The sequence below is a fragment of the Cinclus cinclus genome, chromosome 11, assembly GCF_963662255.1.
Source record: "Cinclus cinclus chromosome 11, bCinCin1.1, whole genome shotgun sequence".
Taxonomy (NCBI): Eukaryota; Metazoa; Chordata; class Aves; order Passeriformes; family Cinclidae; genus Cinclus; species Cinclus cinclus.
In genome coordinates, this window is record NC_085056.1 from 20,368,771 (window position 1) to 20,388,729 (window position 19,959).

At 50.9% G+C, this 19,959-nt stretch overlaps 1 protein-coding gene across 1 annotated transcript in view; it reads right to left on the reverse strand.

Annotated features, from left to right (window-relative positions):
* LOC134048153 (hydrocephalus-inducing protein homolog) overlaps positions 1 to 19,959 on the reverse strand; it is a 76,213-nt gene that overhangs the window by 26,078 nt on the left and 30,176 nt on the right. Inside the window, exons 18-33 of the mRNA XM_062499753.1 lie at positions 19,596 to 19,760; positions 15,810 to 16,048; positions 14,445 to 14,577; positions 14,131 to 14,161; positions 13,673 to 13,773; positions 12,177 to 12,320; positions 11,371 to 11,687; positions 9,649 to 9,813; positions 8,118 to 8,415; positions 7,121 to 7,249; positions 4,069 to 4,246; positions 3,366 to 3,541; positions 2,521 to 2,654; positions 1,390 to 1,526; positions 632 to 753; positions 353 to 544 (exon numbers count right to left, since the gene is read on the reverse strand). Coding sequence (XP_062355737.1) covers positions 353 to 544; positions 632 to 753; positions 1,390 to 1,526; positions 2,521 to 2,654; positions 3,366 to 3,541; positions 4,069 to 4,246; positions 7,121 to 7,249; positions 8,118 to 8,415; positions 9,649 to 9,813; positions 11,371 to 11,687; positions 12,177 to 12,320; positions 13,673 to 13,773; positions 14,131 to 14,161; positions 14,445 to 14,577; positions 15,810 to 16,048; positions 19,596 to 19,760 — 2,661 coding nt within the window. The remainder of the gene's footprint in view (positions 1 to 352; positions 545 to 631; positions 754 to 1,389; positions 1,527 to 2,520; positions 2,655 to 3,365; positions 3,542 to 4,068; positions 4,247 to 7,120; positions 7,250 to 8,117; positions 8,416 to 9,648; positions 9,814 to 11,370; positions 11,688 to 12,176; positions 12,321 to 13,672; positions 13,774 to 14,130; positions 14,162 to 14,444; positions 14,578 to 15,809; positions 16,049 to 19,595; positions 19,761 to 19,959) is intronic.

Here is a 19,959-nt window from a genome sequence, read left to right on the forward strand (position 1 = left end):
GAGCCTCAGTTCTTGTAGTGCTCTGAGACACTGATGATACTGTGCTCAGAGTACCCACAGCCAAACCAAGTGTGGCCCCCATAGCCTGGAGCTGCAGCAAAAACCTGTGAACTGGGCAGGCAGATAGGGAACTACTGTCCTGAGAGGAGGAGGAAGGGGTGAAGATGGCAGAGAAGCAAAGCATCAGATAATGGAACAGGTCCAGGCAAAACAGTCTTGATTTAGACCCTCAGAAGCTTCCTCAGACACACTGTAGATCCAAGTGCTCAGGCAGCCACAGGAGCAGAAAGGGCAAGAGACACAAAGAAAACCCAACCAAGAAGTTACATGTTCGACGTCGCCTGTGCTTTACCTTCCTGACAGGCTTGATGGCAGTAATGAACCACTTGCAGGGTATTTGGAACCAGTTGTAGAGCTGGACTGTCTCAATCTGGCACTGCCCAACGAGGGTATCAGAGAACTGCAGCATGTTCTTGGAGAGGTTGAGCGACAGTCCCAACACAGTGGCATGGAGGTGGATGTTATACGTGGGGCCTTTTGCCACCTGGAGAAGGACAGAGAAGTCAGCGGAGGGTGCAGGTGACATCTGCTGCTGCACCCAGCCTGCTGCATGCCCCAAGAGCTCTGGTACCTCTATGGGCAGCAGCACATCCACATCACCCCATGGCCGGCGGGTGCTTTCAAAGCACACCTCAAACATTATGGTGTGTCTGTGAGGCAGACCCTGCATCTGGTCCAGATTCACTCTGAAACCTTGAACAGATGAAAACAAAGCAGCTGAGATACTCAAGAACCACAAAATGTGTCTTAAGCACGTTAAGGTCTTACAGGTGCCCTGGCTGAGAAGTCTGGGAAAAACCCCATGCCATGGTGTGACCTGGACAAAAAAGAGTGCACCTGAACACCCCTCAGACACAGTGAGCCCTTGTGTGATGGAAACACAGCCCTGCCTCAAGGCCTCTTTTGGAAGACTCTTTTGATCCACCAGAGGATGACACAGGCTGTTTCCTCAATAAAGGCTGAATACAAGTGCTGTGACAGTGTGGACTCCAACCAAAGCACTTCCAAAACACAGCAGAGTCTGCTGGTTTGCAAAACAAGCCCACTGAGTGCCCAGAGAGACTTGATGCTTGTGAGAGCCAAGGGCAGAAGATGCTGAGAGGTGATCAGGGTGATGAGCCCTTCTGGCCTCTGCACTGAAGCATTAGGGCAGTCACAGACAGCCCAGGTCCCCTGGGCATGGCTGGCCAGGAGAATTCTGCCTCTAAAGCTCCCAGCAGGGGCACTGAGAAGAAAAAGCTCAAAAACCTCACCAAGTTCAGTGGCTTAAGCTAATCTGTCTGAGACACCTCCTTCAAGCCCACAGGAAGTGTCTCCAGCACTGCTTACCTGTGTCCTGCAGGGCAGATACATCGACCTGGAAGGACACTGGGATCTGCCCAGGGTTGGTGATCACCAGAGTGCGTCTCTCAGTGTAACCCTTACGTACAGTGCCCATGTCCAGCACATATTCAGGCAGCTCAACTCTGCAAGGAGGAATAAGGACAGTCCTTAAACCACAGCCTGGCTGCATGTCCAAGTGGATGGGGGATACAAATAAAGTGGCTAGTTCTTTATTCTCTGCTGTAAAAACTCAGCTCAAGCCCATGAAATCCATGGCCTGATCACCTGACAATGACTTTGGGAAGTCAGGAGTACAGGTCCTAGGTTTTATCAGCTACTAATGGTACGTGAAAATGAAATTAGTTTTAAATGGACACCTGCCACAGCTGCTCTGCCATGAAAAGCCAGTATAGGTGAGTACACTGGGCCTTCACTGATCTCAGTGAAACTGCTTAGCCTGTGTATAGCCTGAGCCTGAAATTGCTTTGGGGCCTAGCAATAAGTTTGGCCTGCACAGGAGATCTTCATTGTTCTGCAACCAGATTACATGATCTGCTCTGCAGAGCATCTTCTTCCTGAATTGAAGCATCCTGTACTTGTGCTGCATCATGGTGGTGTAAAGGGACAGACCAAGTTACCTAGATAAGCCCTGCCTGCCCACCAGGATTCAAGCCATCTGATTTTGGGTTTTAAAGGGTTTGCTGACATGTGCAGTTCCCTTCCCTTCTCTTTCTTTTTTGTTTTGTTTTGTTATTGTTGTTGTTTTTGTTTTTGTTTAGTGTGCTCTGCTACTTGGAACCAAGACATCAGCTGGGAGTTGTCTCTTTCAGAGCTAGTCAGCAGGGACAGAATTTGTGCTGTCTGGAAGGCCTTGAAGGTCTGCACTGGGTCCCCTCAGCTCAAGGGACAGAACCCCACACCTGTGGGGAGCTGAGCAGTCCAAAGCTCAGCACGGTGCTGGGGAAAAGAGGACACTCCACTGCTCACATGGAGAGTGTCACAGCCACCAGGACCACATCCTGTCTCAAGTCCAGGCTATTCCCAGCTCTGCAGACACAAGGAGATCTCAGGACAAGGGGACATTGCTGGGTGTTCCCCACGAGGCACCTGGTGATGGGGATGGGAGTCCCTACTCACTTGACAAGACTCTGGCGCATCTTTTTGTCAGGGAACCTGCTGTATGGGGGATGGGATGGGAGCTTTTCCTGCAGCTCCAGGGCAGCCTCCTCTATCAGCATCATCACCGTCTCTATCTGCAGCTCAGTGTTTGGCTGAGGAAAGGGAAGACAGTGCCTGGTTAGCAAAGGTCTTTCCCAACGTTGGCATCTGAGAAAGGATCCCACCCTGCTCTTATGGACAGGGGGTGTGGGGTCCTCCTGTCTGGCTGCTCAGTGTCGGTGACACCTCCTGCTCTCTTAGCCAGGACCTCATCTCCACAGCAGTTAACTCCAGCATCTTCACCTGCCCAGCCCCTGTTAGCAAAGTTTGCCTCATCTGGCCAGGCAGACAAGCCAGGAACCTTCCAGAGCTCCAGAGACTTGCCTGCCCCCAGCCAGTACCAAGGCAGCTTGGACAAAACCTGTCTTGAAAGGGAACTGGGACCAAGCTCATCTTGGAGGTGAGCACTACCAGCACAGTCCCAGGGCACAGTCAAGCAGCTGCTGTTCAGGTCTGTAAATCTAGCAGGGCTTGGGTTGGGACCAACAGACTCCCCAGCAATGACCTGCATCTCCTTCAAAGCACCATCAACTCCATCCCTTGAGCATGGCCTTCAGGATCTCTCCCTGGGGTAGCCAGGAATCTGGTGCAACCCCAGAAGAGAGCATGAGCAGAGTGGAAGCCCTAGGGGCAATGCTGTGGTGACACATGCTTGTAAGTGGGCAGGGAGGTCCCAGGTGCCATCAGGGCACCGGTGGGCTGTAAGGGGCTCGGGTGCCATGGAGAGGGTGGCATGTGCCAAACGGGGCTGCAGCTGCTCTTACTACAGTGCCAAAGCCAGGTGCGTGGGGCTTCAGGTTCTGAGTCTTCAGGGTCTGAGTCTTTGGAGTCTGAAACTTCAAGGCCTTAGTCTTCGGACTCTGAGTCTTCTGAACAACTGATTGATTCCTCTGACTGAATTGTTGCAGGGGTTTTATGAGCTTCTCATATTTTTCATTTCCTGAAGGAAGAAAACGTCCACAAAGTGAAGTGTGAGCAATGTGCCAATCCCATTTAAGCTGGGAAGTCCCCACCTCTCAACACTGGTTTCTTCCAGAAAGAAATCCCTCCAGCCATCTATGGAAGGTGGATGCTGCTGTTCCTCTCTGAATCCTCATTTTATTTGCTCCCACCCATCAAGTTTGTCCATCCCCACAGAGGAGCATCTCATTGCCTGCAATGTCACGCAAATCCAACCCTGTCAGAAGCCCTGCCATCCTCCCTTACAGTTTTCCCAAGCCTTTCAGTCTAGCCATCATCCTTCAGGACCCTGCCAGATGTGCAGGCAAGCTCTGCAGGATGGCTTCTGGGACAAAGCCCACGTGGGATCCTCTGCTCAAGACTCATGAAGCAGTCAGAGGGCTTGAGTTGGTCCGGGAGTCCTGTAACCCTCAGGCTTGGTGGAGCTGAGCATGAGATACCCTATGTGCATATGGTAGGGAACAAAACCAGAGGGACCCTTCCTAGGGGCAGACAAGCAGTGCCCACCTTCGATGTTCCAGGGCAGGTTCACACTGATCACAGGAAAGAATGCTTCTCCTTTCAGGCAGATATTCTCTGGGTCCAGTTCTGCCACTTTAAGCTGGAAAGTCCTGCTGAAGGCTCCTGGTACTCCTGGCATGTAAGAGAATTTCAGCACTTGCTTCTCACCAGGTGCAACGGAGCCCTGCAGGGATGGGAGAGGAGGGAGGGAATGCATCAGAGTGTTTGATGGGGGGATGGCTCAGGGGACAGACAGGCTGAGAGGACAGGTCCTCATCTAGAAGAAACCATCAGACCACATCACCTTCATGATAGACGTATTACAGTCTTGGCTTTGGCGATTGTTAAAGTGAATATTACGTGTTTCATAATGTTTTCTTTTGTAAAAGATGTTTTGCTAAAGTTTAGAGTTCTTTCAATGTGAATGTTATCTTGCATTGCAATACCAATGTTGGGGAAGAGTTGATGCAACATTAACATTTAACCAGTGGAGGAATGGAAACCTGTTGAATGTGCTGAAGAGTGACAAATGACCAGGACTAGGACAACTGCACGTGCTCCAAAAAGGTGGGACGGAGGAGGAACTATGTTAAAATATTTCAATACATATAACCATTTGTAAATATGTATGAGGCTGTTGCAATACCCAGGGTATATAAGGGGTCTTGATGTGTGGTGTGGTGTGCCTCTGGCTGCAGCTAAGCACCCAAGTCAAGCACCCAGTGCTGTGACTTGATTTATTGACTTTGTCCCCTGTTGTCTCTTACTTAATTTTCTTTAAATTTTAACTGAGGCATGGGCTTCGCTTCTCACACCTTCTACATCCCTTGTGCCCATAAGGTCGAGCCTCCAGCCGCAGGGTGCAGTGTGTTTTCCCAAGGGCTCATAAGGCTGCAGCCTCAGCACAGCCTGATATAAACACAGCTCTGCTGCCAATGGGGTTTGCCCTCTGCCAGCAAGAGCCCACCTCAACAAAAAAAAAAAAAACAAACCAAAAAAAACAAACCAAAAAAAAAAGGCTCTTTTGCTGCTGCTGTGGAAGAGAAATCCCTGCACTCAGCAGGGCCAGCAGCTCCTCTCATCCCTTGTAGGAGACAGGCATGAAGAAATGGGAACGCCATCGGCTTCCTCCTCCCGCTGCAAGGAGGGACAAAGGCAGGAGTGCTACTTCGGCTGGGAGACATCCAGGCAGGACTGAGAAGCTTGGACAGTGGTGGGATGCTGCTAATTTTTCTCCTTGCTCTTCCAGCCCTGCTGCTCCCTAGCTCCCTCACTGCCCCACAAAGCCGCTGCACAGCAGCAGAGCTGCAGGAGGCAGGGAGCAGCAAGCCTAGGAAGGGATATGGAAGTGCTGCTTAGCGCTGGCAGCAGGGAGGCAGGGCCAAGGGCTATGTCCTGTGTGATCGCACAGCCTGGCTAAGGTGACCCTCAGCAACGCTCCAGTGCCAGCACAGCCTGAGATCTCAGCTGTCAGGGTCCCAGAGTGACTGTGAGGAACCAGTTAAATTTTAATTTATGCCTCAATATATGTTAAGAAGACACTTTCTGATACGGGGTGAAAAATTACTATGGGGGCTGTACCCTAACCCTTAACACCCTCCACGAGGAAAAGAAGTTGCGAGGAGAAAATGCATGCAGGCTCCACCTCTGGGGGGCTGCGAGCAGACTCCAAAGCCCAGGAGAATTTTGCCTGTCTGACCAATAGTCTTCCTAAAAGGGCTGAATTACAGGAGGAATCTTTCCATATGAAAGCAGTCAACGCTGCCAGTTTTTCCCTGCCGTTTTTGGCTTTTTGTTGGGCTGGGAACAGCTGGAGGGTCCGGCTCCCGGCAGAGCCACTCCCCGCTCACCGCGGCACCCTGGTGCTCGGCTGTTTGCCCGCGGGCCAGCCGCGCCTGCTGCCGGCTGCGGGTGGTGGCCAGCACTGCGGCAGGCGTGCCCGCTCGGGGCGGCTGGCCGCACACAGCTCCATCTGCCGAGCGGCACACGGACAGAGCGCCCCAGGGTTACAGCAGCACCGCTCTGTGCCTGCCAACTGTTACTTTGCGTTTCTCACTTTCTCTCTCCGCTGTTTTATCCCCTTCTGGTTGGGACCGCACACTTTCTTCATGAAAAAACAGTTTTCAGATATAATACTTGTTTTGTTTACACTTTGTTTTCATCTGAGAAATCTAGCAAGTAGAATTGTTCTCTGTTCCCCTTACAGCAGCACAAGACAATAACTGTGAAGGGCAACCAGCCTGCTACTGGCACTGTACCACTTCAGCTCTGGAGAGGCAGAAGCAGGCAAGGAGAAACGCCCCTCCAGGCTGGGGTGAGAAGTGCCTCCCTCCCAGAGGCCTTTGCAGGCACATGTTAATATCTTGAGTTCTATTGGTTTGTACAGTTGTTCCACCCCTGTTCACCTTGGATGTACCCTTTCTGGAAAGTTCTTCCTTTCCTTGATGCCCCTTGGCTATAGTTTGCCCTATTGCTCCAGCCCTGTTACCCTATTGGTTCCCCTGGTTGGCTGCCCCTCCTCTGCACTGCTTTTCCCTGTCCCTATAGGACCTTGATCCTCAGGACTCGCCTCTTTTGTCCCATATTTAACCCTGTGCCCTCAACCTAGTTTTGTCTTTGTCCCTGGATTCCCTTCCAGACCCAATAAAGCTTCACTCAGATTTCCATACAAAGACCTGCCCTTCGCCTGTTTTGTCAGCCACTTCTTGTTTTTAGCAAGTGTGCTCGGGGCTCCAAAAGCACAGCTCGTTCTCAGAGGAACCCAGTGAAGCGCATCACTTGAGGTGACCAACAGACTTGTGCCTCCTCCCACTGGTGTGTGCCCTGTGACAGCAGAGCCACCCACCAGCCAAGGCCATGAGGGAGTCTGTCAGGAGAGCACTTGCTTCTCTGCACCCAGCAGAAACAGCAGAAATTACTTACAGCCCTCTCTCTCTAACAGCTGGGTTTGGGATTTTCCCCTCTGATTTTTTTCCCCCTTCCCCCCCTTCTTTTTTCCCTTTAACACTCTCCTGGGCCACTTGACACAGGACTGGGGTCGGTCACTTGTGGTACTTACAGTGGGGGGGATGACCAGAAACACGCCAGGCAGATGTTGCTCTGCAGTGCTAGGATTTAGCACCCAGTTGAATTTAATCTTGCCAGTGTTCGCCAGGGTGACTGTGCTGTGACGAATTTCATTAACTATCTGGAGAGAAGGCATAGGAGTGGGAAGTTACAGACCCAGGCCTGCTGCTGGGAATCTCCTTCCTCTCTCCTGGGGCTGAAACCAGACACATAATGGGAGCAGGGACCACGGAGGAGATACAGGCACGGGGGGACCTAAGGAACCCCCAGGCACAGGGCACCTGCACAGGAGCTGGGAGCTCTGGCAGCACACAGAGGTGTGGTAAACAACCATGTGAGGGCCAGTAATAAAGGAACCAGGGGACCCAGGCCCTCTGCACTGTGAGGGTTCACCAACTGCCAGGAGAAACAGAAACAGCACTGAGGCATCCCAGAAGAAAAGGCACCTGCATTCAAGTATTGGCAAGCAACATACATGCAACAAGGGAGTCACACAGGGCAAAACAGACAGGGCCAGCAGCTGGAAATATCTGTGTGCTTTCAACTGAAAAAGAGTGAAGTGGGAGTTATTCTGGGACAGACTCTCCAACTAGAGCAACTGGAAGCCCAACTTGTTCCCTTGATTATTGTGTGGATTAAGCAAGACCTTTAGACAAGAGCATGTCCTTGGGAGATCAGGCTTTAGGAGTGGATCAGCAAAGGGATGTCTCAAGACATGTCCCTCCGAGCATCCCCCCTGGGGCCCTGCCTGCCCCAGGAAGCAGTGTTAGGTACCCTGAAAAAGAGGCATTCCCAGCCTTTTGGAGAGGGTTAGAGATGGCCATTTAAAACCAGTTTGGATGCCAGATGTGTCCCTCAAAGGTTGCAATTCCAAGCCCCAGAGCCAACAAAGGGGCTGGGAAGGGGGAGGAGCCCTGGACTGAGGTGGGCAGGAACCCATCAGCTGTGGTTCAAAGGCAAGGAGCTGTGCCAGGGCACACGTGTGGTACCTGAAAGCCGCAGTTGATCTCCTGGAGGCTCAGGGAGTAGCTGATGCATGAGGCCTCCCCGGTCAGCTCCACCTTGTAGGTGGGGCCTCCCTCTACATGGCACAGCGCCGTGACACTGGCGATGGTGTTGAGGTGGCCAAAGAAGCTGAAGGAGACCTTCTGTCTCTCTCCTGGCTGCAGCACACCTGACTGCGGCAGGACACTGAAAACCTGGAGGACAGGAACGATTGAGATGTTCAGTGTGGAAATGGATGCAGAAGAGCACCTTGGAGCAAACTGCAGCTGTAGCTGGAGGTGCCTATTCCTCAAGCACAGCCAGAATCATCCTGATCTCATCCTGTGTCCATGCCACTGACCAGTGGAGAGACCACAGGGAAGATCTTTTCCCATACTCACAGATCAATGCATTAATTGTACATTCAAGTGAACTGGGATATCTCCTGGCAGTAGAAATTCCCTCTGATGCACAACTTGCCTTTAAAAAGCGTTTCCTACTGCTTTTAGAAAAGGAGGAGACTCAGAGTGAGAGCTCTTGGAGCTCAGGGATCTCAGTGAAGGACTCCAGCCCAGCTGTTCTGACTCCTGAGGCTTTTCCCCTTGCTCTCTGATTTATATGCTGCATTCTCAAGGTGCTACAGCAAAAGGCCCTGCAAAAATGCCCTATGGACCACCTGATGAGCTCCAGGGGGAACAATGCCCTCCATAGGTGCTGCACAGTGTCCTTGGGCAGCCCTATGACATGTCCTGCACGGCCTCTCCAACAACCAGTTGCTTCAGCAGCGCTTTGTGATGGGTCTAGAGGGATGTGAGGCCCCTCTGTGGGCAATGCTGAGGGCTGCCAACGGGACTGGGAGCTACAGCTCTGCTTGCCATACCGAAAATGTGGAAGTGAGACAGATTCCCTCTTACATTCTCCACTTTGAGGGGAGTGTGCAGTACGTCCGTGGATAACCTGAATCCCCCCCCCCAAGCCTAGTGGGATGTAATACTTTTCACAAATATATGGCAGCACCTGAAAAACAAGCCATTTTCTATGCTAGGAGGAAGAGAAAGCCACTTTGCAAAGTCTCAGTTTATAAGACAGCTTCAGGGCCACCACTGCAATACCAGCTCTTGGGTAAAAGCAGAGACCTGAAAACAGTTGGTTTTGGCTGGGTTGGGAAGAGGGTACATGGAGATCAGCACTCATCACAGCTTGCTCTGGGAAGGAAGCTGGAGGTCTTATCATCATGATGCAGATAAAAGCCTCATCTTATCTTTGTGAAGAAAACATGGCCACAAAGTCCCACACTCCGCACAGGTCTGTAGGATCTCAGCAGGCTTCTCCAAAGAAAACTCTCTCCCTCCCACACACCCCATGTCCAGCCACTGGCCCTGCTGCCCAGCGCACTCTCGGGGCACAGGACAGTAGGGCAGCAAAAAGGGAGGACAGCAGGAGCATGACTTGGTGGTGGTAAGCTGGGGAGGCAACACAAGCAGTAGGTGTACAAGAAAATCTACCTCTGCTCCTAAAGACTGGACAGGCACCCACGATTCTCTGAGGGCTGTGGCTGGGTCCTCCCCATTTCTAATCTTGAAGCGTCTCCTTTGAGATGCTGAGTAATCCAAGCAGGTTCTCTTCTCCTTTGGTGGTTGGGGTTTGAACTTAGGTGGGCAACGCTCATGCCTGGAAAATAATGTAACTATGAACAGGGACCTGCCATGGGAGGAAGGGACACCTGCACGAATAGCTCCTGGTCAGGATGCAGCTGCTGGGTGGGTGCTGGTGCGTTGAACTGAGAAATGGTTTGATCCAGCCCTTCTCAATCCAGGCTGGAGCAGCTCTGTTCTAAAGACAGCCCAGGGATGATACTGGTAGCAGTGGTGCAGGCAGCTGCAACTGCTTGCATTGAGGAACTCCAGAGGATGGGGATTAACACCTTGTGGGGATGCAAAAAGCACAGTGGGAGAGGAAAAGACAGAGAAGGCAAGCCAAGAAGGTGAGATCTGAGGCACCAAGGGGCACACCTGGCCAGTGATGAGCCAGCACAGCCCCCTCCCCAGTGCCCAACATCAGAAACTCTGCAGCTCTACCAGGTATTTATCAGGGATGTTTCCCTGACACTCTTGGGGGGTTGGATGATATTTTCCAACACTCCCAAGTGACTCAGGTCACATTCCCCATTTTAAATTGAAGCAGGTGCTCAGGGTAACTCTGCTTGTGTTTCTAATGCCACGTCAGAGACACAGTTGAGCCATGCCTGCCTGTCACCCTGCCGAGCTGCAAGTGCTCCCCACACAGTCAAACACAACCTGGATGTTCCATTCCCAGACCGGCATTCAGTGCCTATAATGACCTGCTCCCCAAAGAAGCCCTGTCTTTAGCTTTGTAGCTTGTTATCTAAAGCTGGGTTTTATTTCTGGATGAGGGGCTCTCTCATCATAACCCCCAAGAGCCCCCTAATCATCTGTTCTACTGTCTTTAGTTTTAATGAATGGTTTGAGGCAACTTCTCAGGACCATGGTGCCCAGACAATGACATTTTTCACTCTAAAGTAGAAACTCTCTCGGAGGCAGGGATAGGAGATGATGTGATGAACAAGTCCTGCTGTCAAGCAGTACAGTCCCCATAAGGGACATGTTGCAGTGGGGAAAAGTTAAAAATAGTAATAAGTGTCACCAAAAAAAGGGAGTGGAGAATCCAAGGTGTCCACTGAAAGCGGAGCCCTGTGAAAGAAATCATCCTGACACTAAAGGAGTTGCTTCAGAAAAGAAGGAAAGGGATGGTAACAAGATGTTCAGCATCAGCCCAGGCTCTAAGTAGCTCTTTCTCTGGTGTTGGGACTTTCTGGGCATCCTCCAGCACAATGCAAGGGAGGAAGATAAGGAGCAGACAGGAGCTCCTGCAAAGAGAACCCATCCCAAAGCAGAGGGGTCAAAAGGGCCTACCAGAAGCACTGTGGGAGCTGGGACTAGGGGCCCTTCATCAAGGTGGACATTGCCTCAGGCCACAGAGGTCTGAGAAAGCAGCTTTCAGCCCAGCTTTAGCTTTCCTTCCCAAGGGAAACCACTACGGGTTTGCCCCAGGAAGTATAAAATTGGTGGAAAACCAATTCCCTGAGCATCCAGCTTGACCACGGCTGGTCACTGCTACTTACAAAAGGAAAAGTCAGAAGCAGTCTGTCAGATCCTAGGCAAACAGCTTTGTTCTTTGCAAAGCAGAAACAGGACACCAGGAAGAAGAGCTTCAAGGAGAGGGCAAAGGTGCACATACCTCAGCCTGTTCACCTGGCCGTCTGAATGGAATGACCAGTGGTACTGGACAGGCAGTGGGCTGCAGTTGGTTATCTCCAGAGAACGCCCTTCTGCAGTGCCAGCCAGGATGCAGCCAAACTCCAGGGTGCTGGGCTGGATTTGGAGATTGGGGAAGTGGACTTCTCCTTGAAGGGTGATACACTCCACATAAGGATGGCCGTTGACCATGTTTATCTTCAGAACCTTCTCTTCCTTCCAGCTATAAAAATCCAGTTTATAAGATGGGTCAAATGCAATGTAGAGATGACAGGTCTGTCCTACATCCACTGTCACAGGCTGCAAGGAGATGAACAGTAATTAATCACCCGTGTGATGACGTCCCAAGGTCTCACAGCTGAAACAGTAAATGCTTGAAGTGTGATTCGCAGCATGGGCTTCTTGGTTCATCATGCATTTCATTACAGCAAGGGTGTGACTGCAGCCACAGCAGTTTAGTCCAGGATTCCCTCAAGCCCAAGTTTCTGTGCTCAGCAGCAAGACAAGGGGGTGGCTGCTGGAGAGCTGGGATGCTTTCCAGGAGACACCTTTACTGCATGGCTGGCCCAGACCTAGTTGCTTGCTCCTTCTCCTTGTGCCTTAAAGCCAGGATGGACCTTCTCAATTCAGATAAGATTTTGATTCCTTCAGCAGCTCTGCTGATGCAGCTCAGGCCAATCCACTGCTGACACTTCAGAATAAACTTCTTGACTCAAGGCTCTCCCAACAGAAAGGCACCACCACATCCCTCCTCTTCAGACCCCACTGGAGGAGTCCAGGGCTGCTCACCTGGCCATCCGGGAGGGGCTGCTGGTCCGCATCGCAGAGCAGAAACGGCTGCTCCAAGTCCAGCATAAGGTCGAGTGGCAGCAAGCAGGTGTTCTTTAAAGCCAAAGGCTTGTACTGCAGAGTCAGGACATCATCACTGGGTTTCTATGGAAACGGGAGACAAGGAAAAAGAAGCCTCAGCTAGCCACAGACCTCCTTCTGCTTCTGCTGCATCTCACAATTTTCAGCCCCAGAAGTGCATACATCCCTATTTACCCTTTCTATTTGTTTCTACCCTTCCAGGACATTTGTCTTTAAAGCAGATGCTTTTCATGTTTAGAACCACAGCATTCCCTGGGGGACAGGGAAACACTCCCACACATGGATGAGGGAATAGCCCCCTGAGAGGAGGCAATTGCTTAAACAAGATCTAAATCACAAAAGTCAATCCAGACCATTTGTCTCCAGTTTTGTCTCTCTGTTGGGCAGAACAGCAGTAGATGGTCATCACTCACATACAGACATTTCTTACAACCTTAATGGCTCTAGCAGCCTCATCAAAGCAGTTCATCTGCAACATGTGTCCTGCAGCCCCTGCTACAGGGACACAGTGTCTGGTCTCAAAGCTATGAGCAGCCTAGGCTCCTCCTTCCTCTCTATCCATTGTGATGGGCTTCCTGCACGGTTTACAGAAACCAGAGAGTTTGGGAAACTAGTTCTGCATGTACTGATATCAGGCAGGTGCTGTGCCATGGCATGCAATGAATCAGTTTGTGTGTGTGGCATCAAGCAGAAGCCAGGCAGAATCAGGGAGAGCTGAAAAGCTTCTAGTTACACCTGAACTGCCTGTTCCAGGGATTCTGTACTTCAGTGGAAGCCTAGGAATTGGAAGAGAGGCCTGAAACTACAGACACCAAATAAGGAAACATCCTCTCTTTTTCAGACAACTGTCAGGAGAGGAAAAGGTGATGCTGGAGTTGGGATCCAGAGACTAAAGGACACCTGCTCTGCCTCAGTGTTATCATCGCTGCAGCTGCAGGATGTCTGGAGGTCCTTTGAAGCAGGTGAGGCTCAGGGAAATGCACAGAGCTATACCAAATAGCTATATCATAAAGCATCCATGCCAACAGCAGAGAAGGCAAAGAGACACAGGAGATGATGGGTTTTTCCTTGTCAGCCTGAGGAATTCACAGGAATCTCCATTTTTCCCAGCCTCCCTACAGCATCGGGGTACAGACATCCCTGTGCCTTGGAGGTTCCTGAAAAACCTCCCTTTACACTGAGCAGAGAGACTGGCATTTCTCTGGAAGTGGCCACAATCCCCCATGGCAGTGAAGCTGTAACTGCAATTTTACGTTGGGGAAGTTAAATACCACTCTCATCCCTAAAAGTATCTTCACTCACTTCACAAAGTGCCTCAGGAAGGGTAAAGAGGGGCTTTAACACAAGCACACACACCCCCCCCCCCCCCCCCTCAGCCATGCTGTTAAATGTCAGGATGCAATCCAGAAACTTACCTTCTCCACCCAGAAAGAGAATTGTCTGGCTGATATTTCTATGGAGGGATCAATAAACTTGCAGGTAATGGTTGTTTCTATTATCTTCTCTGTCCTGCTGGCTGTCCCAGTGACAGCTTCACACATCACATAATCCTGCACCTCCTGCATGCAAGGGTCTCTTGTCACTGCTGGGTGGTGGCAGAGCATCCAGACAATGCCCTGCCCTGGCTCAGCACCCACCACCCACCACAGGCCCTATTGTTGCCTTAGAGTTATGGCCACTGTGCCTTTTTCTTGCTGTGAAGTAGCTTCTTTATTCTCCACTCAGTTGTCCCTAACAGTGCACTCAAAAACCACAAAAGGCACCTGTGAGAAACTCCCTCCCTTTACACGGCTTAATTTTTATTCTGCTTTTACCCCAGATAAACCGCTTGGCACTTTTTTAATTCACTTTCTTTTTGGGCTCCTAGTCTAACTGTAAGTTATTTCTCTGCCCTTCTTTGCTGACTAAGCATGAAACACTGTTTGCCTCAAAAGGGCAACATTTCCATCCGCCCCTGCTTTGGGATCAGCCCTGGGTTTTGTAGCTGTGGAATCACAAGAAAGCCTTAGCTGGTCTGATGGTGGCCAGCAAGGAAAGCAACTGGTGCTGCCACAGGAACGTGTGGCCTTAAACCAGTTTCTTGAAGGCCCCTGCTCATTTCCCCAGGCAAGTGTCAAGGAATGTGGAACAAGCCCAGGGGAGGGCATCTGATGGCTCCCCAGGCTCAGCCCTTGGTGGGGACCTCACCTGCTCGATGGGGGAGAAGCCTCGCAGCACCATGTCCACAGACTCGCCCGGCTGCAGCTCCATCGACAGTGGCTCCAGCCCAAACACGGGGCTGGTGCCTTTGGGGCTCTGGCAATCATCTTCGGCCAGGGGGCTACTGAGGGCTGGGATGCTCTGGCCCTTCTTCTAAGGGGGCCTGTGACATTCCACACTCCAGAAGAGCCGATGGAAATGGTGGCCCCTGTTTGTTACTTTGAACTGACAAATACAGGGAACGAGCCTAGAATAGAGGCCAGGATGGAAAACAGTATGGGAGTAGCTATTTCCTTGGTCAACAGAGTGTTCCCAGTGAGCAGTCTGAGGTGTTAATAGCTTGGAGACTGTCTGCATTTCCAACTCTTAATGTGGATCAGAAACAGTGTCTGATAAGGTGCCCTTCAGGACCTGGTTTTTCCTCCAAAATGCTTGTTCTGGGGTGCTTCATACTGTGACTGTATATTGTATAATTGTATTCTACATCCAAAACCGTTACTGAATCTTTGAGATCCTGCACTTGGGGACCTTTTGTGTGTGGGGGTGTGATTGCAGGCATTTTTAAAAGCCAGCTCAGAGGCACTTTCTGGATGATCCCAGCAAGCTGGTAAAAATCATCTGCCTGCTCCAGGACCGGAAACCAGGGCAGCAGGGACTCTCCTCCAGGTTCATAGCACCTTTGGGTTGCACTGGTAGCCATTTGTAGAAACTTTTGCACTGGTATCCATTTTGCAATTAGAAGCTGTTTTAAAGTGAACTTTGCAAACTCTGCTGGCAGCAAAAAACCAAGCGAGGTCCTGGGCAGAGCAGGGCAGCAGCAGAGCCCACGAACAGCACGAGGAAGCGGCAGCAGCGGTGCTGTGGACCCCACACAAACCAGCAAGTTTCCATCTGCCTCTGGAACTGCTCTGAGAGCTCCTGCCCTCCTGCTGGGGGTTCTCACCCTCTTTCTTGTCTCTTTGTTCCCAGGGCCCCTGCTTGCCTGAGAGGCACCATTTTGGAAGGGAAGGCTGTGATGCCATCTTCCCTTGGTCCCTCAGCCACATGGAGGGACTGCCTCATCCGGGCACCATTTCAGAACCTTTTGTTCTGTGAGAGCATTACTTGGTCAAGTCAGGACAATGTATGAGAACTAAAGACAATTCACTGGTCATTTAGCAACTGGTTTCCCTTTCAGTGGCTTTTGAGGGTATCTAACAACATTCAACTGGCCATCCCATGTTTCTAAAGGAGTCTCTGCCTTTGGGGAAGGTGTCAGGGCTTGTAAACTGAAGAAGATCTTTTCTGAAGAACTACAGCAAAACTGCTCCTTGTTGAGACAGGAGGAGAGGTGGCAGTGGAGGGATCTCCTACCTGAACTGGTGTCCCAAGCTGAGCTCTGGGACGAATGGTTTGTCCATGACAATTGTGGTGCCGGTGCCCACAGCCAGCACCATGAAGGTGGTCCAAAGGCTGTTCCCAATGAAAAGCTGAATAGTGTCAGCAAAAATCCCAGTGTCATCCAAGGTTGCTGTGATGGTCACAGGAATATCACCCGTAGCGGGGATCACTCCTTCTCTGGGTTCAATGACATAGCAGTGGGGTTTGCAGGCCTGTAAGAAAAGCATATTACGCATTTAGGATGGAAATGACACACCCTGGTGTTCTGGGGGATATAAGAAAAGGAAAGAATAAAGAGGGGAGGATAAAAAATCGTAAGGGCTTAATTTCCCTAAATTTAAGCTATAGTATCGGGAAAGAGCAGAGCTTATACAACCTGTATTTCCCCCTCCTTTAACAGACTCTCCTAATTATCCCAGTTTTGCCCGACCGACGGGACACTCCTCCACAGGAGACTGTTCCTTCCCCAGTCTTTCTCTGCACTATGTGCCAAGGAAAGCTGCTTTGTCTCTCGTGGCTTCTTACGAAGGCTCGAGGCCAGAGGAAGCCAGGACTGCTCAAATCCCACTCCAGAAACCACAGAGCTGGAGGATACTGCGGAGAGCCTGAAGAATTAACTCCGCAAAACCAGTTCAGCAAAACCCCAGCACCAAACTGTTCTTTCCCAAGGGGCCATCAGTGCTTCTCAACATCCCCTGAAGGACTGAAGCCCTCACTTCCCACTTATCATCAGCTGTAGAGAGGCGCCCCAGTGCCCTCTGCTTTGGAAAAGTCACCTCTGAATGGTTACAGCAGGGCAGAAAAGCAGGAAGCAAAAAGGAAACTGGATAACATGCGCCGTGTGGACATGGCCCACTCTTCCCACCACTCTTCTCTTCATCTGCTTTCTCATGGACTTCATGGATTGGGCAAGAGAGTGGGAAGCTGCCCCAGGCAGGGAGGAAAGGCCTTGCAGCAGCACAGCTGCACGGACACAGCTCTGCAGGTCCGGCCCTGGTACGAGCTTGTGAAACCCATCCTTGACACGCCAGGCCCACCCAGCCAAGGTGCATTGCTCCCTGCACAGGCTGAAAGCAGAATTTCATTGTGGAGCTAGAGAAAGCTGTCCTGGAAAAATCCCTCACTTTAAGGTTACATTTATCCCCAAACAGATGGAAAAGCAGCAAGAGGAAAGTTCACGGCCCTCCTCCTTGGCCCAGGAGGCTGAGCCTGGACTCTCCCACACGGCCTGATGCTTTATCCACAGACTCAAACAAGTCCGTAGTATCAGGTTTTAACCAGCTCCACAAGTTCAACACACCCAACGTGAAGAAGAACAAATCTCAACCCCCTCACAGATCACCCCCTCCATCAGTCATCCCCCCAGTCCCAGCCCCAGCCTACAAGCCCTCCACTGGCTGCACCAGCCCTGCTCCCCCTGCCTGGGGAGTAGCCCCAGCTCCTTCTGCCCAATGCAACCTCCACATATTGAGGAGCTGCCTTTCTCTGCAGCTGGTCCCCAAAGATGCTCTTCAGCGGCACATGTTGCGGTGTGTTTTTTCTTTAATGGTTTGCCCCTGTTCCCCCCTCTATTGCTGGTCTAGTCCAAGTTGTACCCTCCTACCCAGTTGTCAATCTTCCCTAAGACCTCCCCTTTGTTACAGAATGTTCTCTGTCCCTCCTCCTCCTGAATTGTCAATCCCACATTGTACCTGCCCCTTGCTGTGGAATGTTCTTTGCCCTTCCCCCTGCCAAGCTGTCAATCCCTCCTTGTGCCAAGCCCCTGCTTTGGAAATCCCCTTGGGCAATCCCCTAAGCTTTGAAGCCCCATGGGTTTGTTTGAATTGCTCCCTCCCCCTGTGTTTCCTCATTGGTTAAAGCATTGTAAACCCTGCCTTGTGCTCCTCCCCAATCTTCCCCCTATTGCTTGAGGATTTGTACCCTCCCCTAGAACCTCCCCTGTATAAAAGTTCCTGCACACTCAGTGTCTGTGTCTATTGTGCCTGGGCCTTCCTTGGAATAGGCTGCCTTGGGTTCCACAGGGAAGATCCCTGTCTTCTCTTTGCCTCTGTCCTCCACGCTTCCACGTATCTGCGTGCTGTAGAGAGCAAGCCCTGCCCTCCTGCTACCCAGCCCAGCGTTGGTCGGGGAGCAGCCACTCTGGGCATGGGCTCGGGAGCTGGCTGAGCAGCTCTGGCACCGTGTCAGGCACAGAGACCATAGGATGTGGGGGTGCACAACCCCCAGACATGTCTTTGTGTGGACAGCCCAACTGGCTCGACCCACAGGAGCTGTGAAAATTGCCTCCCCGCAAGCAGTCTGAGGACAGACCTTGTAGCCTGCCCTCCTCTATTAACAGCAGTTTGGCACAAAGCAAATGGATAGATGGAAGCCCTAGGGAAATGTAGGGAAACCATTACGGCGATCCATGCGCTCCGGGGAGCAAAGGACCACAGGTTTCTCTTGATCTCAGAGCTCCAAAACTGTGACACACCCAGCTAAAGGCCTTCCGTAAAATTAAGGGAGAACTTGTCAACACAACCCAGACTAATTTGTGCTCCAGCATCTCTGCCCCTGATTTCACTGAGGGGTGCCCCAGCTAAAACCTCCAGAGCCAGGTTTCTCTTGCCTCGCTCAGATGGAATATTGGAGTATCTTGCCTCCTCTCACACAGGGCAATCTAGCTTGCATCTACAAACCAAGTAATGGCTGCTACTGACCAGTCAATTTCCCTGGAAAACAGCCCCACAGATACTTACTATCTCTGCCCTGAAGTCTGTAGGGACAAGACGTTTGTTGAAGAGGGTAAAAGTTTGTGAATTAGGCTGTAGTGCTGGGATCATGCCAAACTCTATCAGCCTTGGACTCGGGTAGATGTCTGCCAGCTGTCCAGTGCTCTGTAATTCTTGTCTCTGTTCCAGGAAGCAAGCAAGAAAGATTTTTTGAAAAACCAAAACAAACCTCAACAGGGAAACCTAGAAAAGCAGCTCAACACTGCCTAAGTTACTTTCTTTAGGGACAGCTACCACTCTCCTGCTGAAATGCTGGGCTTTTGGAAAAGAAAACAAAGTTACACATTCACCTCCAAATTCAAAAGGATCAAGGTAAAGACAAACTTTCGAAGTACAAATTATTGGCCCCAAGGGAAAAGCTTTGGAAGAAATGTCAGGTTAAGACCAGGCAGACAGTTGAACAACTAGTTATTGTGGTGGGGAGAGACTCAGCTTAAAAGGTAAGCAGCCTGAGAGTTGAAACAACTGTTTTGTCCAACTTCAGGTTCACTGGCACAGCCTGCACTGCCAGTCCTTCCTGGTGACTGATTTCTGTGCAGGGCCACAGTGGCCCAGGTTCAGATGATTGGTGCCATCCAGGGAATTTGGCATCCTCATTTGCATAGGTTTTAATGGAAGTTGAAATCCTTGCAACAACTCTTCAAATGTCACATTTCCTTTCTTTCAGAGAAAGCTCAAGGTTCCCAGAAGTCTTCTGACATCTTCTTTTGTGCTCAGAGAGATGACAAGACATTTTATAACAGATGTTTCCAAAGTTACTAGCATTTTAAAGGTTAATTAACTAGAATTATCCTCGATTCCAGCTTAGATGAGCTACTTTCTGTGTCAGACACTGAGATTACCACCTATAAGGCATGAGCTGTTTATGCCACCAATCCCTCCTGTCCTCCAAAGCAGCCTGTGCCTGGTTTCCCCAGAACAATCCCCATACCCTTTGCAGCCTGCCAGGACGAGTTGCACAAAGGCACACATCTCCCCTTGCACTCACCCGTGGGTTTCTCTCATCCCCAAACACGCTGATAAGAACACTGGTGCGATGCTCGCCCAATGTTTGGACTTCGATTGTAACTGGAATCTCTGCGATGCTGTGAGGCTGGACAATCCCACAGGGTTTGGGGCTGGAGTAGAACACAGGAGTGTCCTCCCTGCGTTTCTACAAGGGACAGAATCAAATGCAATTTAGGAGGGACCTCTGAAGAAATTTCAAACTCCTTAACATCCACCACAACGGCAACTTACACACATTTTTAAAAATCCCCAGGGCAAAGATAAAAGGCAGAAACAAGATGCAAGAATTGTAGGCTTAGCATCCTCAGGGGGACCTGCAAGGAGGCTGCCAACACAGGCATGGG